The 24,623-nt window shown below is 39.1% G+C and overlaps 1 protein-coding gene across 7 annotated transcripts in view; it reads left to right on the forward strand.

Moving 5' to 3' along the window:
- The window catches only part of BBS9 (Bardet-Biedl syndrome 9), a 453,139-nt gene that overhangs the window by 384,570 nt on the left and 43,946 nt on the right, over window positions 1-24,623 (forward strand). For 6 of the 7 annotated variants that reach the window (XM_035020866.1, XM_035020867.1, XM_035020868.1 and 3 more), the window contains one exon: window positions 1,046-1,268. The exons of the other annotated variant lie outside the window; for it this stretch is intronic. In XM_035020866.1, coding sequence (XP_034876757.1) covers window positions 1,046-1,268 — 223 coding nt within the window. The remainder of the gene's footprint in view (window positions 1-1,045; window positions 1,269-24,623) is intronic. 7 annotated transcript variants of the gene reach the window in all.

Raw genomic sequence — 24,623 nt, forward strand, 5'->3', positions numbered from 1 at the left:
CAGGCCCATGGTGCTCTAGGTTTTGCCAACCTCTGGGTACAAATGGATTCACACTGGCAACAATACCCAGATTTCACTTAGGCTTGCCTATTGTGCTGCTTAGGACCTCTGGACCTCTATAAAAATCTTTCCCAGCTATCTCTAGGACTGCCTGGCCATGCCCAATGGGAGCTCATGGGCTGACTCCTCCTGCTTCTTGCTCTGTTATTATCTGAACCCACCTGAGGGTGGAGCCTCCTCAGGCCAGTCCTGCTGGTGCTGGTACCCTCTATGATGATGACGAGGTCCCTGCCCAGCATTGGTATTCCTAGGATTGCAGCCTTCACGGTGGTAAGGTGACACTGTACTTCTCGAGGTCTTCACTGTAGCACAGCCATACTAGTCCCAGCAAAAGTGGGGTTAATAGCCCACTTCCTCATTTTGTGTCATTTTTTATCACCTGGGCAGTGAAGTGGGACTAGAGAGGCTTATGTCTCACAAAATTCCTCTTGAAATAAGCTCCTCTGGTTTCTGCCTGCAACCCCAAGGCTGTGGGACCACTAGCTGAGAGAGACACCGGGGTTTTCTCTTCATTCCAGTTTCCCCCAAGATCTCAAAAGGTCCTTTCTGTGCTGGCCAATTCTCCTTGAGCAGAAAGATAAAACAAATGAAGTATAATCCTGGCAGTTTCAGGATCCAGATCATCAAATATACCTGAGATGATTATTGTTATTGTTATTTATGACTTATGTCTGGCACAGGGCTAAATGATTTTCCTATATCATCTCAGTCAATCACCTCAGCCTTTGGAGCTGCAGACTCTTAGTATCCTCATTTGTAGATAAGGATGAGGCTAAGAGGAATTAAGTAACTTGCTCAAGGTCAAACGGCTGACAGAGCTAGAGTTTGAAACCAGACTATTATGAAATAGTCCAGAAAGCAAATTCTCGAAAGGCCTCCAACACTTGGATATAAACAAGCCATCTTATAATCTGGTTAACAGTCAAGTGCCTCCTTTGCTCATTTTTCATCTTTGGGTAAATTCAAAATTGGTTTTTGCATCCAGGGCTGGGAAGAAACAGTGGATGCTGCCATTTCCCACCTCTTGAAGACTTGCCTATCAAAGAGTTCGAAGGAGCAGGCTTTGAACCTCAGCAGCCAGCTGAACATGCCCAAAGACACAAGCCGACTGAAGAAACATATCACCTTGCTCTGTGATAGATTAGCCAAAGGTGGACGTCTCTGCTTGAGTACAGATGCAGCGGCTCCGCAGACCATGGTCTTGCCGGGTAAGAGCTTTGTCCATGCTCCCTAAGCACGACTACTTTCCCCAAATTAAAGGAATGTGCCTGAGGTTGTATTTGGGGTTTACATTTCATATTAAAGTGATGATAGCCAAGAAAATTGCTTTCACATTTCCCTTCAGATATCCCAGAGTAACCACTTGGATAAATATTCTTGGGGTATTTGCTTGCTAGACATTTCTAGAATGGTATGTCTTTTTTCTTCCCTCTGCTTTTAAATATATGATCCATTTTGTTTTGCTTCTAACCAATAAAAAGTGGATTAGAGAATAAAACTATTTTTAAGAAAAAGTTTTACTAAATGTGGTCTCGCGATACCATATTTCATAAATGTAAATAGCATAATACAAGCAGCTAATGTAATCCAGATGAGTGAGTCCCATCCCTACTGCTGTTTGCTTGGACTGTGGTCATCAGAATAAGGGGGGCAAGAGACAAAGAAAAAGACGGATCAGGAGATGTGAACAGGCTGCAGAGACATGGCACCTACAGGCCAAGGTAGAGAGAGATCCAGCTTGCCCCAACATGAGCAGTAAGTGCTGGCCATGGGCATCCTGGTCAGCCCTTTCCATGGTCAGAGGGGCTAAGCAATCAATGGTGCTACACTTGGGTCCCTTGGGGGCAGCAGCTCCCATGTCCTTCTTCCCTCTTAGTGGTCTGTCTTACGGCAACAGCAAAGAACATAAAGTAAATGCATTAATTCAGTGCAACAGCTGTAGTATCTATTTCCTTCTAAAGCCAGGACCATGGTATGAGAAGTGATATGGTTTTCTCTTCTTCCTTCTCACATGCCTTATGTGCCCCTCCCCCGCATGCTGATGCTCTTCCTCTTGCTTCCTTTTCCCCTCAATCAGCATTCCTAGAAGTAAAAAGGAATGCAAGCAAAAACTTAAAAAGATAAACATGGAGACAGCATAGCATAATCTAATAAGGACAGACTCTGGAGGCAGACAGACCAGTGTTTGGGTCCTGCCTTTATCCCTTACCGCTTATATGACGCTGGATATGTTAGTTAACTTTCCAGAGTCTTAGTTTCTTCCTTTTGAAAGTAGGTATAATAATGCCCTCCTTGTCACTGGGGCCTTAAATGTTTGTAAAGCACCTAGCACAATGTTTGGGCTTGAGACACACTCAAAAAGTAAAGCTGTAATTCTTACCATTGTTACAGATATACATGGGGGGGAATAGTTGATTTGGCATCATGGGTGGCTATATTCCATGGTTTGAAATCTTTTTTTACCTTATTTACACTTGGATAGAACCTAACTTTTATTCCAAAAGAATTTTCTAATATGACCATTTCAGAATAGAAATGTCTTTCCACATAGAAACAGTTCTAATATAGTTTGTCTTAATTTAGGCCCTCTTCCTCTTGCCTTGTTCACATCCTCCCAACTGGTCCTTTGGCCTCTACTCATCTGTCTTCTGTCCCCTATTACAGGATTATATTTGTAAGAAATAAATATTTAGGCTTAATGAGATAGTAAATGAAAAATATTTACTATGATTAGCACTCAGTACATGGCTCTCCCTCCTTCCTTGCCAATTAGAAAAACAAAGGAAGCTTGAGGGAGAAGGACAAATATATAAAAGAGAACACTTAAGAAAGAGGTGGGAGCGGCCCCCTGACTGGCTGGCATACCTACCGGTCAGTGCAGGCCTGGGCAACCCTGCGCTTTGTTCTCTGCCTCCCTGCCCGAGCCTCTTCGAGAATAGCCAGTGGCAATGCTGTGAGCAAAGACCTTGACACCTGGAGAGAACAGATGCTCCCTTAGTCACATTTATTGATTATGAAACTTTAGTCATTTGTTTAAATAACTAGGTTCAGAAGCATCTTGAGGGCTATGTCCACATAAGCCCTCAGGGCAGAATTTTTGATGTGTGGAAGGAAGGGGCACAGCAAAGAGGAAGAGAAGGGAGGGAGGGAGAAATGAAAAAATGCAGGTAGATAGAAAATGTATTTGTTCACAAACCAGGAGTCTATAAGCCAGGTCTGTGCCTCTCATGCCCAGTCTAGCCGAGGTCGATCCACTGGGGAGACTGAGGCTTTGTGCATCTGTGCTGCTCTGTCAAAGTCTTCATTGCTTCTGCTTGACCCAGTTTTTGACTCTGGTTGAGTGACTCTGTCCTGCTTGCTTTTATCTAATTATGGTAGTGAGTTTCAAAAAATTGTTAAATCAGTGCTCTCTGTCATTAACATGCTCCATTATTGCCTATAATACATTTCCTCCTTAGAACTCAAATTTTTCACACACTTATTTCTATACTTAGCACATTTCTGAGGTAGAAGAAACATGTAGAGTTATTGCTGTTTTGTAAACAGACAACGGATTTAGGAAAAGCTAAATATCTTGCCCAGAGTTATATGGTGACCAGAAGGGTTCAGTCTAGAATCCAAATCTAGCCCACTGTGCTTCCCTCTGGACCACACAGCCCATAGTGGTACAAACACATTTCCAGCCTGAGCTTCCTTCTGTGTAAGCAGTTCTTGATCTGGCCTTCTTTTCACTCAAATCAGTCTAGCAGTGTGGGAGGAAAAGAGCAGAAACAGTTTCATACAGTGTCTTTTCTTTGCTATGAGGAATATGTTAAAGATTGATCTTTATTTTGCACTTCATTTTTATTATCTCTGTAGGTGCCATGATCCCCATCATCACAGAGATAATAAGAAATACTGTGCTACTTCAAGCCAGTAATTGTGCAATTTACAGTGTTAGTGTAGCTGTAATAGTTGTTTCAGAATACACAAAGGGAAAGTGGCATATTAGAAAGGAGTGGGTTACCGAACGCATAAGCCTACAAGCATTTTTCACAGACATGATCTTTTTTTAAAAGCTGGGCAGGAACTCAGAAATCATCCGGTTCACCTCCAGCTGAGGTAACTGAGGCCTAGGAAGATGAAGTGACTTAGTGGTTGGTATTACAAGGCAGGAGTGTGTGTCATTTTACCATGTTCCCTATTAAATGGTAGATGGATAAACATCTCAGAATAAAAAACCCTTGGTCTTTTCTAGCCTCATGACTTTATGAGCCCGGCACCTTGGACGTGCCCTTTCTTTGCTCCAGTAAAGGCCATGATGACAACATCCTCCCTGGCATCCAGAGTTTGAAAATCTTTCCCACTGGGAATGACCTTATGGACTTTTTGCCTCACATTTCTCCTGTTTGCCTTTATAAACCTTCAGATGCTCTATCAAGATTTAGCTCACCCTTTTCTGGGTATATGTCTTTTTTTAATTGTAGAACCATCAAACTTAACTGTCTCCTACCTGTAGCTCTGGATTCACATTTTTTTCTGCTGGGGAATATTGCACTTTCATTAAATGTCCTTTCTCTAATCTCAGCTGTATACATCCCCTTAGAGCAAGAGTCACAGAAAGCCACCAGGGTGATGTTTTAAAAAAAAATTGAAATGTGAATACTTACCTGGCTTTCTTATACACGTTTGTTACCTGGTTTGTCCCTGTAGGTGCTTGAGGCTGGAAGATTTACCTTAGATGGCCAGAGGCTTCCTTTTATGACCTCAGTGTCTAGGATGATATTTTACTGGCCCTAATTATAGTGAAGACTTGACTCTCTCAAGCACATATGTAAAACTTAATGCATACATAGGTGGGCCTAACTTATGGTATTTGGAGACGAGTCATTTTAACCTCATGAATACTGGAGCTTTTTATCATTTCTGTATGGGGTTTTTTTCTTTTTTTTTTTCAAAGACTTCATTTATTTGAGAGAGAGTGAGGGACCACGAGAGAGAGAGACACCAGTGGGGGGAGAGGCAGAGGGAGAGGGAGAAGCAGACTCCCCGCTGATCAGGGAGCCCGACTCGGGGCTTCATCCCAGGACTCTGAGATCATGACCTGAGCCGAAGGCAGATGCTTAACTGACTGAGCCATCCAGGTGCCCGTCTGTATGGGTTTTTAACCCTCATGTGTCTAAGTGATGCTTTGCCCCGCAAGAAGTGGAGAGGATTATGATGGCCCATCAAATGGAAGCTTGGAGAGCAGATGGTGTGGGCCCCACAACAGGGCAGGCACAGCAAGCTCAGCAGAGAAAAAGGCTTAAGGACGATCTAGGCTGGTCAAGTGCCTCAAGAGACTGTTCTCTTAATGTGATCAAATGAATCAGAAGTTGCAATGGGCCAGAGCTTCAATTGTATTTGCTTTGGCACTGCTGGATTCCTGGGCCTTAAGGAAGACAATCTGGGGTGGAAGAAGAAAGCAAAGACAGTTTGATAAATAAGATGAGCCTTTTTACAGGTATGGGTCAGAAAACTCACTCTGAGATGTGATATGGACCCCCCCAAAATTAGTATTTTGTACATTTTTACTATATGAAGTGGGTAGGAGAAAATAGAGAGTAAAAATTTGAATAAGGTATCTATTCTATCCTTTGCGGAGATATATTTAAAACTCCCACTTTTTAGTATTTTAAATTTGAGTTAATGACCTTTTTGCCTTAAGGGTTGATGTTATTTTGAGGCTTCTTCCAAATGACCCATTTCAGTAGCATTTAAATTTAGCTTTCTCAGGTCTCACTTAGATGCTTGGTAAGGCATTTGGTGTTTACTTTCATACTGTCAGTGTGATCTAGCTGTTGATTTTACACTTTATTTGATTTTTTATAAGTTTGAAGTCTTTCATTTAAGAAATTTAGACAAATTCAACATAGGAAAGGCCTCAGGAAAAATTACTAAATAGCTTCTGAATCTGTTCATTTTTGTTTAAAAAAGGAGTGAGTTCCAAAATGGTAAAATACTGTCAATCCTCGAACAACATGGGTTTGAACTGCACAGGTCCACTTTTATGCAGACTTTTTTTTTTTTTTTGGTAAATACAGTACAGTTCTGTAAATGTGTTTTCTCTTCCTTATGATTTTCTTAATACCATTTTCTTTTCTCTAGCTTGCTTTATTATAAGAATATAATATATAAGATAGACAACATACAAAATGTATTCTGGTCAGCTGTTTATGTCATTGGTAAGGCTTCCAGTCATCTTAATAAGTGTTTGGGGAGTCAGAAGTCATATATGGATTTTCCACTGCACAGGGAGTTGCCACTCCCAACCCCTGCATTGATCAAGGGTCAGCTGTGCTATTGTGAAGTGAACTTTGACTTCAGAAGTACATGAAGCTAGCTTGGTCCTTCAGCGGATATATAATATAGGACAAGTTTCTTAGCTTGTTGGCTTCTCAATTTTTTTTCAACTATAAATAGGAATAATAACGGTACTTTACCAGAGTTTTTAGCCAAATTAAATATAATAGTACTTGGAAAATGCTGAGTAAGTGCTTGACACAGCAAATTCTCACTAAATGTGAGTTTCTATTAATAATTATTATAAATACTAATCTAAAATCTAAAAGGCACTTGTGAGAATTTGATAAAAGAATTCTAGAGTTACAAGAGAAAAAAATGTAAGATCAGACAGGATATTTTAAAAAAGAAGAGTGTAAAATTTGCCTTTTTGGGATACTTATTATAAAGTAACACTGAATGACAGTGTTGCAGTTGCAACAAGGGAGCTTGATACACCAAATAGAACATTCAAAATTGATTAAAGTCTGGAAGGTTTGAGACTAATTGGTATTAGAAGAAGACTACCTGAAACTGGAACCAACATTTTATTGTTTTTATTTGGGAAAATAAAAAGGTTCAGTTGAAAAATAAGTTAAAGTTAAAATTAATAGTAAATTTATTTTATCATGTATTTGCCAAAATTTATGTTATGCCTACAATTATGTGCTAATTCTTAGAGACAACAATGAAAGAATTTTGTGTGATTTTTGTTTTTGTTTGTTTTTGGCATGTTGATAGATACTCACATTTGACCTTATAAGCACCTTTACAAAGAGTGTCCTTTTTAGGAAAAAATATTCCAAGGCATCATCCATTTCCCTAGGTGGGGTCTTTCTTAATCCTTTCATATGCAAATCATTTTCTCCAGAAACATCTATCCTGACATCCTCTGGTCAGTTTTCTTCTCTTGATTAATTGGAATGATTGCCAGATTTTCACTGGTCACTGTCCTTGCATCTCTAATGACACTTAAGCTGCTTTAAATCTTGCATCGTTTGCAGGATTTATAATTTCCCTCTGCAGCCCATTTATGCTGTATTTGCAACAATTTACAACAGCTGGTGAGAGATGGACCCATGTAAAAAGTTGATAGCAGCCAGGGATTCATCTAGTGTTAAATGTGGAAAGATACTTGAGGAGAAACTAATTTTATAAGTAGTCTGTTAGTTTTTGAGTGAATATCTTTGTGTTATGCTTTTGCTTTTCTGTGACTACATTTGGGATAATCAGAACTTCTATAAGCAGGAAAATCTACCTCCCTCTCTGCCAATTAAATATATAAGAATTTAGAATGTGCTAATCTGAACTCCGACCTCATGTGCTTCTGTGACATTTCAAAGCAATGGAGAGAGGACAGGGTGAGTTTTAAAATGGTGCTAGGAACTGGCCCGCTGTTTGGAGAAAAAAAATAGATTACCTAGTCCATACCATGTGCTACAGCACATTTCAGATAGCTAAGAGATTTAAATATAAAAAAATGAGATCACAAAACACAGAAGGAAATAAAGGTAGATACATAGATGTGGAGGCAGGATAGGTCATTCTAAGTCAGCAAAGGCAGGAAACAAAAGATTGAGCTTCAGTTACATACTTCTCAATATCTGGTCCAGAAGCATATAAACCAAGGTGCGTGTTAATGGTAATTACCCTGGGTGGTGGAGTTACAGGCACTGTCCTCCTATTCTTTCTTTTCCATATACTGTGTACATTTTCCTACAAAAAATGTATATAACTCATCAGAAGGGACCATGATCAAAAGTACTACCCAGAAAACAACTGTAATTGTATCAGAAATGGTGGTAAGGAAAAACCAAGGACTCATTTCATAAACCAGGAAAATTAATGGTTTTTTATTCCCAAAAGGAAATAAGTTGTTCAAAGGCAATGACCATGTGTTTATGGGGCTTATTTATATTTCCATCCTGATAAATGAGCCCAAGTGCTTTCCCGCCCAGGACTCCTTGTATAAATGTGTGCAGCCAGGTTATGGATTCTGCCTCCATCCCATCTCATCTCCTTTCTCAAAGTAGGCTAAATTATGCCAGTTATTGATCTCTAAGTAACTTTTTCACCTTTCCATGAATGACCTCATAATTGCTAAATCTGGTGAACACTTTGCCTACAACTCATTTGGCTGCTCTATACCCTTTTACACTGAGACTATTTCCTTAGAACATTTTTATTACTTGGCTTTTCTTTCACTATTGGAAACTGTCCTTGTCCTCCTCAGGCCTGTCTTTTCCTGTCTGCTTTGTGGCTTCTTGTCCCTTTTTCTGTCTCTCGACCATTGGTACTCCATCTTCATGCTATCCTGGACAGTCTCATCCAACTACCACCTGCATTCCATGATTTCTGTTTGTATCTTTCTGTCTAGCTTCTCTTCCAGGTTTCATGTGTCTCCATCAGTATCCCACAGGCCTCTCCACTTCTATGTGCCTGAGTGCACCTCACCTCCTTCTGCATGTCTCATCTCAGTGGATGATGTTACCCAGTGCCCCGGCCAGGGGCCTCAGAACAGCCTTGACCCTCTGTTTCCTTTATTCCTCCTGTTCAGTCAATCACCAAAACTTGATGGTGTCACCTCCCAAATGTATCTCTTTTCACTGTCCACACTGCTATTACCTTACTTAATGCCCTTGTCTCCTATTGCTATTAAAATGGCCTACCAGTAGTCTTCTTGAATTAACATTCCTCCTTTATTTTTAGTACTACCATAAAAAACAAACAACTTATGAATGTTCATAGCAGCATGATAGCTCAAAATGGGAACAATCCAAATATTTATCAATGATGAATGGATAAATAAATGTGGCACATCCATATAGTGGAATATTCTACAACATGGATGAATCTTCAAAACATTATACTAAGTGAAAGAAAGCCAGTCCAAAAGACCATATATTATATGATTCCATTCATATAAAATGTCCAGAATAGCAAATTCAGAGAGGCAGAAAGTATACTAGTGGTTGCACAGGGCTAGGGGTGGGGTAGGGGTGGAAAAATGGCTTGTGAGAGCTAATGGGTATGGGATTTCCTTTTGGGTGAGAAAAGTATTCTAAAATTAGGTTGCATGATGGCTGCACAACTCTGTGAATGTACTAAAAACCACTGAATATATGTTTTAAAAGTGTAAATTATGTTTTAATGAAGTTATTAAAAAATGACTCATATCTTTAATACACAGATAAAACATGTTTTGTAGAAATTTAGGAAATTCAGATGGGGAAAAAAAGATTAAAATTACCAATAATCTGACCACCCTGAAATAGATACAAATGCTGCTATATATAGATTTATGTATGTGTATATACATATATATATTCTATGTGTGTGTATGTGTATACATATCTTTCCAGTTTTTTATTTCGCATATATACTTTTGTTTTATAAAATTGGGTCATACTGAACCTACTACTTTATAACCCACTTTAAAAACTCATTAAATCATTATTGCATTATTAAATATTATACATATTTTAATAGCTACATACTTAATCAGTCCCCTTTTGTCAAATATACAATTTCTGATTTTAGTATGATAAACAATTTAGTGAGTATTTTTTGTAGCTAAATCTGCATACATCTGTAATGAATTCATAGTTTTCCATGAGTATGAGTTTCTTTGCAAAAATAGGGACCTGAGTATGTTACTTACCTGCTTGAAAACATTCTACAGCTCTCTATTACTTAGCACATTAAATCAAAAGTCTTAAGCCTGAAGTACACATTCTTTATGAAATAGACCAACATTATCCTTCTAGCTGTTATCTCTTACACTTTCATCCTTAAGATTCTTTACCAATACTGCAGTATTCAATATTTTCCAAATGCACCATGCTTTGCAGGCTTCTGTAATTTTCTTGGCTTAGAGAGTCAGGCTTTGGCTGGTGGCAAAATTACCACTAATTTATGAAGACTCAGCTGAAATGATGTTCCACAAAACATTCCCTAGTCCTCCTGGCAGTGCTAGTCCCTCTCTCATCTGTGCTCCTTGGTCTCTGGGCACATGGCTATTATAGTGCTTATCATTTAATATTTTTACTTCATCCCTCACTCCTATATTAGTCTATTAAGTCTGCCATAGCAGGCTGGGTGACTTAAACAACAGAAGTTATTTTCTCACAGTTCTGGAGACTGGAAGTCCAAGATCAAGGTGCTGGCAGGTTTGGTTTTCCTGAGGTCTGTCTGCTTGGTGAGCAGGTGGCCACCTATTATCTGTGTCCTCACATGGCCTTTTTCTCTATATGTGTGCACTCCCAGTGCCTCTTCCTCCTCTTGTAAGGACACCAGTTCTTTTGGATTAGGACCCCACCCTTATGACCTCATTTAACTTTAATTACCTCTTTAAAGGCCCAGTCTTCAACCACAGTCCTTTTGGGGGTTAGGCCTTCAGTCTGTGAATTTGGGGGAGGACACAGTTCAGTCCATAACATTCCCAGATAGAAGGTAAACATGCATGGAAGGCTCAGTATGTATTGTATTCTTCTTTGTGACCTCAGCACCCCACTTATGCCTGCCATATATATAGTTGATGCCCACTCTATATTTTTTAAACTTTTTATTTTGAAATAATATAAAATATCTATAATATTTTGAACAATACAACAAGATGCAAAAATATTACATAGAATCCCATGTTCCCTTCATTCAGCTTTCCCTGATGGTGACATTTTATATAACTGTAGTATAGTATCAAAAATAGGAAATTGACATTGGTTTACCTTACATTTTTAGAATGAATCAGTGGAGCTTTTCATAAAAGAGGATAAGTCTTAAACTAAGAATAAGTTTTGGACTTTTAAAAGGGTGATGGCAGATAATATACATAGAGTTAGTGATCTGAGCAAGGAGATGTGGGTCTGTAAGTAAACTGGCTAAGTTTCAGATTAGACATTTATTTGAGTAGATCAGTAAACACTACTTGATATAAGAACTTGAAAAGCTAGATAAAAGAGATTGAGCAAGGGCGCCTGGGTGGCTCAGTTGGTTAAGCGAATGCCTTCAGCTCAGGTCATGATCCCAGGGTCCTGGGATCGAGCCCCACATCGGGCTCCCTGCTCTGCGGGGAGCCTGCTTCTCCCTCTCCCACTCCCCCTGCTTGTGTTCCCTCTCTCGCTGTGTCTCTCTCTGTCAAATAAATAAAATCTTTAAAAAAAAAAAAAGAGATTGAGCAAAATGCAGATGGTAATGGGAGCTAGTATAGGTTCATAAGCTATAAGTGATACAAAAAGCAGTGTTCTAGAAGTACTAATCTGAGCGTGGTATGCAGGATGAAGGGAAGTGTGACAAACAGGGGAGAATACAGATAGTCCATCAAGTTTTTTAGTTGCCATTGATGGAACGGATTAAGTTGGCAAGTGAATTTTGTTTGTTATTGATAATGTGCTTCATTTCAAGTACAATGAACTTGAGGTGCATCCAAGAGGGGATGTGTGTCAACAGCTGGATCTGAGGAATTCTAGCTTAAGGGATATACTGAAGCTTGAAAAGTAGATTTTTGTATCCTGACCTTTAGAGTCATCATTAAAACTTTGCAATTTCAGTCCGTTAAGAGTCTACCTTCGGCTCAGATCATGATCCCAGGGTCCTGAAATGGAGTCCTGCATGGGGCTCCCTGCTCAGCGGGGAGTCTGCTTCTCCCTCTGCGCCCTCCCCCCTCTGTTTGTGTCTGCACTCTCTCTCTCTTGCAAAAATAAATAAAATCTAAGAAAAAAAAATTTGCAATTGGATGAAACCTCTGAGAGAGTGCATAGGGAGGGAAACACTAGATTTGGGATTTAGCTGCAGAACCACAAATCTGGGACAAGAAGTGGATTCTATAGGGAGGAGGGAATTTTTTTAAATTTTTATTAATTTTAAAAAAATTTTTTAAAAGATTTTATTTATTTATTTATTTGTCAGAGAGAGAGAGAGAGAGCACAAGCAGGGGGAGCGGCAGGCAGAGGGTGAAGCAGGTTCCCCACTGAGCAAGGAGCCTGGGATCATGACCTGAGCCGAAAGCAGCCGCTTCACCGACTGAGCCACCCAGGCGTCCCGGAAGAGGGAATTTTAGGGAATCCCCACAATAGATGATGTCAGTACTATCAAGGATGGGAGAATCCCAAGCAAAGATCCTTCTGTAACTGGAAGGAACATAGGAGGGCAGATGGAAGAAGTAGGCTATGGTCTGGGTTGTTATTTCTTTTCTCTCCTTCTGTTCAGAAATGATATTTAGAGGGGCGCTTGGGTGGCTCAGAGGGGTAACGTCTGCCTTCGGCTGAGGTCATGATCCCGGGGTCCTGGGATCAAGCCCCACATCGGGCTCCCTGCTGAGTGGGGAGCCTGCTTCTCCCTCTCCCACTGCCTGCCGCTCCCCCTGCTTGTATTCTCTCTCTCTAATAAAAAATAAAAAATCTTTTAAAAAAATGATATTTAGAGGTGTTTGAAGGTCAAGGGGTGGTGGCAAGATGAGAATGCTAAAGTGCAGCATTCATGTTAAGTGGGAAACTTTGAGGAGGCAGAGGAATAATCTAGAATATAGATAAACTGAAGAGTATTTAAGAAGAGAAAAAATGAGGACCTAGATATAAGTTGGGAATATATGGAAATTTTTTTTTTTTTAAAGATTTTATTTATTTATTTGAGAGCGAGAATGAGATAGAGAGCATGAGGGAGGAGGGTCAGAGGGAAAGGCAGACTCCCCGCTGAGCAGGGAGCCCGATGCGGGACTCGATCCTGGGACTCCAGGATCATGACCTGAGCCGAAGGCAGTCGCTTAACCAACTGAGCCACCCAGGCGCCCTATGGAAATTTTTAAAAAGGAAAATTTAGTGAAACGCAGCTGATGAGTTTTGGAAAAGTAAAGTCTTATAATGATCCGTGAGAAAGCAGGAAGGGGTGAATGATGAGGTGGCAAATTAAAGTTGATTTGCATGAGCCACTCTGGGAAGGACAAGTCAGCCATTTAGTAATTGTGCAGATACTTACTATTCTGAGGCCATAGTTTCCTCACTTGAAATTTTGAGATAACACCTCCTGGATTTGAAACAACATACTATTTCAAAATTGTTTTGAACATCGAACTTTATTGTATAAATAAAGAAAACATTCAGTTTTTAATAGGCTGCTCCTTCTTATCCATTGTAATAGGGAGTCTATAATAGGACTAATGGAAGTTTAGTGGGAGAATATTTGAACCAGGATTAAGAGTTGCATTTGACAAGAGAAGCAATTAGGAGTGACTATAGGGAAAGGTCTACCATCAAAGACCTAACAGAACGACACTCTCCCTGTGTGTACTTAGCAAATACTTGTCGATAGACAAGCTGGCTGGTAACTAATTACAATGGGATGACCAAAGGCCAGTTCTTAGAAGTAGGGCTGTTAACACAGGAATCAAATACCAGGGAAGTTCGAGGAATTTCCTTTCTTGCAGATGTTTAAACTAATGTGGATACTCGACAGTTTAAAAATAATTTGGGAGAAACCCTACCTGAAAGCAGGGTGATAAATTACATAACTTTTAAAAAATAAAAAATCAATAAATAAAAAATTAAAAAAATAAATTACATAACTTTTAAAGGACATCACTATGCCTCTGTCTTTAGTCATGTCATATGGATGGATCTGTAAAATGCCCATTCTTACCCTCACCCAGCTCTAAATGTGAGCTGTCTTTTCTGATAGAAAATATTACAATAGAAACCCTAACTCTATGTAATTTGCAGCATCTTTAAAAATTGCATATGTTGGCCAAAAGAAAGAGCATCTCAGTACACTGGAGCATCCCTCAGGAAGATAATTATTTCTGGGACTGTGCGTTCTATAAAAAAGAAATTTTCTCACATATTCTATTCACATTTGGGGTTGTTTTATCATCAAATAGGAGGATGAAAAAATTCGTATTTATTCCAGCAGTTGCTAATGTGAAGGGATTTCTTCAGATTCACCACAAACTGGTAACAATTTGTCCAGTTTTCTTCCCCTCAACCTTTAACCCCCCCCATCAGCTTTGGCTACTGCAGTGGCTCTGTCTTCAACAGTAAGGTTTTACTGATTCACCTCAAAATTGTAACAAACATACTTCCTGTTTTCTTCCCTTCAACTTTTACTCCTAATATCAGCTATCTGTCCAAGGAATTACATCTTCAACAATAAGAAGGATACATTTATCTGCTTTCAGTGTAAATTGATGAATAGTATTAAAGTTGTATTTATTGTTTTTCATTTTTCTTTAGATTTTAGGGTGGCTGGATAAAGTATTTTAAGTGCTTAAGAACAATTCATCAATCAGTGACTTATATGAGACAGTCGTTAAGACTTATTTCATATAATGTTATTTTCATTTAAAAACTTAAAACATATGCATAATGAGACTATCCACAGATAGATAGGGCAGACAATACAGTTTGACCCATTCCTATGTCTTAGTCATTTTTAATTCAGGCCAATACACCTGCCCTAAAATAGGAATAACACTCTGATGACACTGAACAGCCCTAGGAAGTAAAGAGAATGTTCTTTCACTTTGAATTGTCATCCTGAGGGGAGCCAGGTCCATGCTGCCAACCTTTTAAAAAATCTTTTTATACTAAACTTTATTTAAAGAAACCTCATTTTTAATGTGTTTATTCAAGTAAATTATTGGAATAGTCAATCCCTTCTGATTTATGTATAATGTGGGTAATTCTTAAACAATTAAAAATTAAAATGAAAAATGATTCATTTCTGGTGGTTCTTAGAGCATAGAAATCTCCAGTTCTAAAAAGTAAAACACCTTTAGTTGTATTCTTCTGTACATATGTCTAAACTCTATGTTTTTTTAAAAGTAGCTTTTAGTTTTTAAAATGTTTAATTTTTTATTTAAAAATAAATATTTTGGTTGCCAGAATTTTTATATTTCTTTCAAGTCTGCTTTCAGAGCCATATCCCAGTGTCATGTGGAAAATGTTACCAAAAAATAAAGTGATGTCACTCTCTAGCTTTCAGAAGCCATGATTTATGTTAATACCAATAGGATGATTTTTATTTAGCATATTGGTTGCTCTAAGATACTTTTGTCATTTGTTAAAAATAAACTTGGAAGTAACTGCAACCATAAAACAAGAAGCAAATACAATGTACCGGTGAATAGCATGGCAAGGGATACAAGGCTCCAGCTTACTGGCTCTCTGGTTATGAGCAAATGCAGTGGCAAATATTAAGGGCTCTGTATAGAAATCTGGTGGGTTTCAGTGAAAAAAATCAAGTTCAATACAGCATACCTTGTCAAGAGAGATGTTTAGTCAGTGTACGTGACTGTGTAAGTTACCTGATGTTCCATGTTTTACATATTTTTAAGAGATAAAAAAATCTTTCAAAATTAGGTAAAACACCAGATTTTAATTTCTTAAAATTAACATGTTAACTTGTGGAAAATCATTTATAATTTATACATTTTAACAATTCATAAATTTTACACTTCACACTTCATTATTTCCATTGAAAAACACATCATGTACCAAGCCATGATTGAGATTCCAAGGTGAAATTTGTTGGGTACTTACTAAGTTTCAGGCACTGTTCTGGGTACTAGGGGCATAGTGATATACTAGAAAAACACAACCCGTCCCCTCTTGGAGCTTTCATTCTGGTAGGGGGCAGTCAATACACAGGGAAACAAATTTCAGATAATGAAAATGCAATGCAAAAAAGTAAGTCAGGGTAAGAGGAAAGAGTGCCAATTAATATTTGGCATTTGTGCCTATATCTTTCTTACGACTAAAGCCTCTTTCTCTTTTCCTTCATTTAGTGAAATCAGGGGAGGGCATATTTTGTTATTTGGGACAGATGCCTTGTGTGACTCATTAAAATAATTGTTTAGTTATATAATATTATAGTTAAGTTTGTTATTACTAATATTTTATTTGGGCGCTACACTTTTTTTTTAAAGATTTATTTATTTATTTGAGAGCGAGAGAGAGACAGAGAGCACAAGGAGGGGACGGGCAGAGGGAGAGGGAGAGAGAATCTCAAGCAGACTCCACCAAGCGTGGAGCCCAATGTGGGGCTCAATCCTATGACCCTGAGATCATGACCTGAGCCAAAATTAAGAGCCAGCTGCTCAACTGAATGAGCCACCCAAGTGCCCCTAAAGCTTTTTTTTTTTTTTAATATTTTTATTTATTTACTTGACAGAGAGAGAGACAGTGAAAGAGGGAACACAAGCAGGAGGAGTGGGAGAAGGAGAAGCAGGCTTACCGCTGAGCAGGGAGCCCGATGCGGGGCAGCCCCCTAAAGCTTTCTGATGAAAGAATGTGTTTCAATTTTTAGAAGAGAAACCAAAGTAATTCTTGAGAAGTTTTCCTAATAAATAAATTTTCTAAATATTTATAGTGATCATTAGAACATTTTGTATCATACAATTTTCATATTATTTTTATTTTGAGTTTATTCTTATTTCTGTGTTATACCATCAGTCATTATTAGATGTTTACTCTCTGTTGACATCAGCTTATGAGACTATGACATCTCTGAGGGCAGAGACTCTCATTCATTTTGCTAGAATTCATCCCTAGAATCTAATATAATTGGGATGCAGAAGATGCTCAACATATCCTTGTGAATTTGATTTGAATTGAATCATTCACCTGAACATTATCTCCTCTCTTTCCCAGTTTCCTGTCACCTAGTTCTCTACTCCTCCTTCCAACCCCACTTTCCAACATAGCTACTCCACCTCTATCTGCCTCTCACTAGCCCTTTTTGCTCTGCCTTATGGAACTTCATGAATTTCTATCCTAGATCCCTTGTCAGTCTCTAGTCCTGAGTACATCTTTGGCTTTTCTTGGATCTACTCTGGGACCAGAAATTATTGCTAAAATTAATCATAAAACTGACCCAAGTGCTTCTTTTCCTCTCTTGCTGTGTGATTTCACCTGGGTCTTTCTCTGCTAATCAGAGTTCTATTTGCTTGTTTTTGTTGGATTTTCTATCTCATTCCCAGCAGAAGTTAATTCTTGTGATTTTGCTCAAGCTCCTTCCTCTTCTTTTCCAAACTGTACAGAAGCCATCATTCCTTCTCTACTGTGAAGAACAAGGCTGTCCAAAGCAAACTCTATTTCCCATTGGTTTATTTAAAATTTTTACAATTTTATTCATCTTTTGTCTTTCTGTTCTTTCTCAGAAGACATACTTGGTCTTAGGATGAAACTCAGACTTGTCACCTTGCCCTGCAGGACTCTGCTTCCTCTCTCCCTCCATCCATTTCTCTGCCAGGAGTTTCCCCACAGTTCCTCTTACCCTTTCTTCCTTTGGCATATTAGTCTCCCTTCAGTTCCACACATTAAGATTTTTCCTGCCTCTGGTCTTTGCATATGCTCTTCTCTTTGCCTCAAATACTGTCCTTTATCCACCCCCCAGAAATTACCCCCTGCCACAGATCTACATGCTCACCAGCTAATTTATCCCAAGTAATAGATCACTTTCCCATGAGAGGTCTTCTGTGACCCTTATCATTCTTGCTCATGACCTCTCAGATTTTTCTTCATAGCATGAAACATAGTTCATAGTTATACCTTCATTGTGTATTTATTTAATATTTATCTCACTGTACTATCAGTTTCATGAGGAGAGGGACCATGTCTATGTTATTTACTACCATATACTCAGCTCAGTGCCTGTCATGCAGTGGGTATCCCAGAGACAGTTGGTGGATGAATTGTATCCTCTTCTGTTTTCCTGTTTCCTCAGGGACCTTGTAGCCTCATATTCATCTCAGTTGAACTGTCTGCCCTTTCGTTTCTGCTGCCACCTTCCCATTTCTAAACTTTGCTCAGTTCTCCTTTGTTTCATTATATTAACTGTCTTCTTTTTCTTCCCCTTCAGACTTGTAAACTATACAAATTATACTGTGGTCTCTTAAATATAAATTTGGGATGAAGCTAAATAGCACCATCTATAAACAATTCATCTTTTGGCCCAGGGAATAATATTAGGAGCATAATGGACACACATAAGTTCTTAAAAGGGGGAAAGGAGTTTTTATTCATGAAATAGGACTATTTTTTGTTCATTTAACAGATATTTTAAAAAATACCACCATGTTCCAGACACTATAGTGGGCGTTGGGATATGCTGATTAAGAGGAAAGACAGCATTCCTACCCTCCTGAAGCTTATATTCTAGTGGGGAAGCCAGATAATAACCACTGTACAGCTAAACAAGAGTTGTGGGTTATATTATGTTCATTGAAACAAACAGGGAGTTGAGAGAGTTAGGGGTGGAGGCTACTGTAGACAGGGTTATTGGGGAAGGATTCTGTGAGCAGACGGATGAAAAAGTGAGGAACCAGGGGCATAGCACTCTGAGCTGGTAGAATAGAATTCTTAAAGGCCTGGATTTGCTGAGAAATCGGAACTTAGATGTTCTCTCTCTCTCTCTCTCTTTTTCTCTCTCTCTCACACACACACAGGTAAATATGTGAGGTGATGTGTATATTAACTCAATGGGGGGAATCATTTCATAATGTGTATGTATAGCAAATCATCACATTGCACACTTTAATTACAATTTTATTTGTCAATTATACCTCAATAAAACTAGAAATAAAAGAATTTAAAGTCCTGGAGGGAAGAAAGGCACATGGCCTCCCTGGCTCGATCCTAATGAGGAAGAGTGGCAGGGAGAGCCAAGTCATGTATTCCTTACATTCCATAGTGAGGAGTTTAGATGTTATCCTATGAGTAGTGGGAAGCCATCGAGTGGTTTTAAGGAGGGAAATTATGTGATCTGGTCTGTGTTTTTAAGAATTACTATGGCTACTGTTAGGGAATGATTTGGAAAACAGCTGGAGTGGAAACGGGGGGAGAGCTAGCGAGACTATTGTAGAAGTGTAGGCAATAGACAACGATGACTGGGGTTGTGGCCATAGAGATAGAATTAGAGAGCACTAGGGCATATTTTAGAGGCTAGCATACATGGTGGTGGATTACGTGTAAGCGGTGAGATGAGTGAGGAAGCAGAGAGGACTCCTGGAATGCTGGTTTTAGTAATGAGGTGGACAGTAGTGGACGGGAAAGTCTGAGGGAAGAACAGTGTGTGTGTGCCTGTGGGTTACATGGGGGCAGAATAAAAGATCTGTGCAGATCTGTTCCACTTGAGAGGCTGCGTGGGCACCCATTTTTGGATGTCAGGGTGTCTGGAGCTCAGGGGAAAAGCTGGAGCTACAGAGAGATAGTCAGGGGACAGAGCCTCTGTGTGGTGTTTAAAGCTGAATGGACTCAGTTATGTGGAAAGAGAAAAGAGAAGGGGGGCCTCAGCTAAACCTTGAGGCCTTCCAGCATCTAGAGTTCGGGAAGAAGGGCAACAACCAACATCGGAAATTGAGGAGAAGCAGCCAAAAAATGAGTAACAGGAAAACTGTGAGAAAGTAGCCACGTGGAAGCCAAGAGAGGGGAGGGTTTCCAAGGTCAGCGTTGTTACGTGCTACTGAGATGGAGCAAGATGAGGGCAGAGGTGGGAGCTGACATACTTCTGCTGAGCTCTTACAGCTTTTGTAGCATTTCTTCTTTTATATATTTTATGTGTATAAAGTATTCCTAATTGTTTATTTTTTTAATTGTTCTGTTAATCACCATACATTACATCATTAGTTTTAGATGTAGTGTTCCATGATTCATTGTTTGTGCATAACACCCAGTGCTCCATGCAGAATGTGTCCTCTTTAATACCCATCACCAGGCTAACCCATCCTCCCACCCCCCTCCCCTCTAGAACCCTCAGTTTGTTTTTCAGTCCATTGTCTCTCATGGTTCGTCTCTGCCTCCAATTTCCCCCCCTTCATTTTTCCCCTCCTGCTATCTTCTTTTTTTTTTTTCTTAACATATATTGTATTATTTGTTTCAGAGGTACAGATCTGAGATTCAACAGTCTTGCACAATTCACCGCGCTTACCAGAGCACATACCCTCCCCAGTGTCTATTACCCAGTCACCCCATCCCTCCCACCCCACCCCCTACTCCAGCAACTCTCAGTTTGTTTCCTGAGATTAAGAATTCCTCATATCAGTGAGGTCATATGATACATGTCTTTCTCTGTTTGACTTATTTCGCTCAGCATAATACCCTCCAGTTCCATCCACGTCGTTGCAAATGGCAAGATCTCATTCCTTTTGATGGCTGCATAATATTCCATTGTATATATATATATACCACATATTCTTTATCCATTCATCTGTCGATGGACATCTTGGCTCTTTCCACAGTTTGGTATTGTGGACATTGCTGCTGTAAACATCGGGGTGCACGTACCCCTTCGGATCCCTACTTTTGTATCTTTGGGGTAAATACCCAGTAGTGCAATTGCTGGATCATATGGTAGCTCTATTTTCAACTTTTTGAGGAACCTCCATACTGTTTTCCAGAGTGGTTGCACCAGCTTGCATTCCCACCAACAGTGTAGGAGGGTTACCCTTTCTCTGCATCCCTGCCAACATTTGTCATTTCCTGACTTGTTAATTTTAGCCATTCTGACTGGTGTGAGGTGGTATCTCACTGAGGTTTTGATTTGGATTTCCCTGATGCTGAGCGATGTTGAGCATAAAGTATTCCTAATTGTTAATGGAAATAAAGTTGTGTATCTTGCTAGCCCCCCCTTTTTTAGTTAATAGAAATAGCAAATTTAAGCACCATATTAAACAAATCAGTACTTTCTCCTCATCTTGTTATTTCTTCAGAAGGACATGGTATCAGCCCTATTCCTAATTAGAACAATGCCAAACTTGTTGTTTCAGGTCTGGGCTCTTCATAATCTGGCATAGTTGTTCTTTCTTCTCCCACTCATCTTTTTATTGAACCTTAGCTCCATTAGCCAATTTCTTTACTTCCTTATGTTCCAGGTACTATTGCAGGCAGTGGAAAAAGTGATGGTGAGCAGAATAGACATGGTCTCCACCATCATGAAGCCTATGTTGCCAATTAGAATTGGAATAATTATAAAGATATTCAGTTACAAAGTGAGGTAAATACTGTGAAGGCAAGAGATGATAGAGGCTCATTCTTGGGAAGTAGCAATAGAGATCAAGAAGAGCAGATAGATATAACTTTTTCAGGAGATAAAATCAATAAATTTGGTAATTGGAGATCAGGGTTGAGTGTAAAAGAGAGGTATTGGGAAGGGCTCCTGGATCGCTTGTCACAGTTGACCAATGAGCCATTCACTGAAAAGTCATCTTTGGAAGGGAACAAGGCTTGAGGGAGGTGGATGATGAGTTCAGTTCTGTCCATGTTGAAATTGAGTGCTTATCTCATCTCTGCTTTTCCTGCAGGAAGCCTTCCCTGAATATTCTACCCTTTGCTAATTATTCTAACTCCTGTAGAGTAAATAATGTTAGCAAGTCCATATGCTTTAAGCTAATACTTAACTTAGAAAATAGTTCAGTACTTTCAGTACTTCCCATTCGCACTTCTTGTTAACACTGTCTAGTTCTCTAATTGCTATATGTGCATTCTAAGTTAGAACATAAAAGCCACATGGGCACAAAATATGTGATCACTCTTTTTGTTTATACAACTGATAACACTTGGCAGAGCATGATGTTATATGGTAGTACATATTTAGATTCCCAGTGTCACTAGGTGATTTTCTTGAGACACAGCCTAATTTCTTATGGGTTAATTAATAATCTACAAAGATTCATTAGATAACAAGTGTCTTCCAGGGCAATAGGAATGAGTGAGTTTGTTGACATAAAGTGAATTATATACTCTGACATACTAGTGGAATATGTTCCCTATCTGGAACTACTTTCTAATTAAAGTTGTGAAACCCCTCCCACTTAAAATGTTGAATAGTATTTAACTGAACTGCAAGTAAAACACAAGGATGGTAAACCCTCAGGAGTTTTCCCATCTCAAAATTTGCTTTTTGTGAGCTTTTTCCTTTAATATGTTATAAAACATCATCTAAATTTGTGTCAGTAACAGAATTTGATAGTGCTCTTCATACTTCAAATTGGCCTCAGAGATTTCAGCCTTGGAAAGTTAGGATTTTATTTTCCCAGCTGTTTAAATGTAATATATTTGAAGACAGAGGCACTGTCCTGTAAGTTTATAGCCTAAATAAATCTATTTTAAAGGTGTGCTGGTCCGAGGCCAGGTGGCATAATGGGATGACATATGAGCTATTCACATTTGAAGACCTGGCACTAAATTCATCTCAGGATGCCAGGAAAATGACTTTAGAGGTGTCAATTTGCTGGACTCCTTGGTGGGCATCTGAGAACATCACAGAACCTTTGTAAAGTCTAACATAATGTATCCTCTGTAAATTATATTGCCACGTTAGCCGCCTAAGGTACAAAAGGGCAATTTGAATGACTTCAGTAGGCATTCCAAAATCTTGTTTTAATAAGTAATGAGAAATACAAGCCTGTCTAAAAGAAGACTGGTCTAATCTAAAGGTTGTATGTGGGACTGGGAATTGAAACTTAAGCTTTTCTGTTTCTCCAGTGTTTATCTGGCTCATCAATTATTTAGCAAATATTTACTTAAGCCCCTTTTTCTGAGCCTTTATCATTTTAGGCATGGATTTTATAGCAAGACCAGTTACCTTTCCTCTCCCTGGCTTCAGGTCTCCTACAAATGCCAGTAATAATATTTCAAAGAAGTGTTGTAAAAAACTTAGTAGTACTCAAAAAAAAAAAAAAAAAAAAAACACCCCACAATAACCTTATCTTGAATACTTGTAAAATTCTCTCTCAATAATCCCAAGGTGCTTAATTGGACTTCTTATCTGAAGATCTTTTACTTTTTTTTCATTTGCATTTGCCAAGAATGTCTAGTAATTATGCACTCAGTTTCCATTTGAGTACCTTTTTGAATTACTTAAAAGCCATCATCATTAATTCATATTTAATATCTGAATCTAGGGTTTCTTTATTGTAGTAACACACTGTGTGCTAGCCAGAAGCATCACTTAATTTGAGAAAGCATAAAATGCTCAAAGGTACCAGACTTTGATTTTTATTGTGAAAATATATTTCAATAACTCTCAGACTTAGTCTCTATTAACTTGACCTATTTAGTTTTTTTCCTTTTGCATGGAGCATCAGCCCTTTGCACATAATGTCTGGCTAATGATCTGTTTAGAGGAGGCTCTAACCAGGAAAGCAATGATGATGGACCATGATAGCAGAGGAAGGGTGGTCCTGGGCAAAGTATGTCCTCTTTCTCAACCTAGGAGGGGGTTTCAGTCTGAAACTAAGCTGCACATGGTTCTGTGGCATTTCTAAGGAGCTGGTCCAAGTTGATAGTACTCCAGGCTGCTTCTAGGATCTCTTCTTTCCACAGATCCTACACAGTTAGCTGGGGGCATCCTCCATGGAGGGCAAGATGCTAGAAAACAGGCAGGTGGTTTTTTTATTCAACTTCTCTGAACCTCCATTTCTTACTCTTTACCTCCCACTATTAGGATCTCAGGATCCTTCTCTCAGTGAGAGTCTGTGATGCAATCCTCTACCCACACAGTCCTAGTTCTAGGTTATAGCCTGAGGCCCTGCTGATTGCTTGGGCAGAGCCCTTTGATGGCTCATGAAATCAGTTCATAGACGTAAGGAGAATTGGGGACAAATTGTACTTGCTTAACTGAAGAGATGATTTCAGGAAAAAATAGACTTTAATCATTATCTCCTGGGATTAAAAATTCATGTATTTTAGAAATCTTTATTGGGTACCTACTATGTGCTTATTACCATATTAGAGTCTGGGTATACAGTCATGAACAAAATAGACAAAGACTCTGCCCTAATAAAACATCTATCCTGGTGAGGGAGACAATACACAAGGAACAAAAAAGATGTTTACAAATTGTGTTAAGTAATCTGAAGACGGTAAGCAGAATAGTGTGATAAAGGGTAACTGGCAGGGGGAGGAGGTGCTTAGGGAAGCATTTTTGAGGAGGGGTCATCTGAAGTGAGACTGTGAACATGGGAAGGAGCCAGGTATATGAAGGTGCCTGTGGTGGTGTTGGGTGTCAGGGGGAGTAGGAGACATCCAGAAAGTGGGAACAGGAAATGTAAAGGACTCAAAGGAAGTAGGAAAGAAGGTTGAGGTGACTGGGGAGAATGACAAGAGATGGGGTTGTTAAAGCAGGCAGGGGCCAGATCATAGAGGAGGCTTTGTTCAAAGTTTAGGCTTTATTAAGAATGATCATTCTTGGAATAGGACATTTTTTATAAACCTATTATCTCTTAGACCAAAGGAAAGGTGGCAGTCCTAACCTTGAAGAGCCAACCTGCATTC

This window comes from Mirounga leonina, unplaced genomic scaffold (assembly GCF_011800145.1).
Source record: "Mirounga leonina isolate KUSES-001 unplaced genomic scaffold, KU_Mleo_1.0 Mir_174, whole genome shotgun sequence".
Taxonomy (NCBI): domain Eukaryota; kingdom Metazoa; phylum Chordata; class Mammalia; order Carnivora; family Phocidae; genus Mirounga; species Mirounga leonina.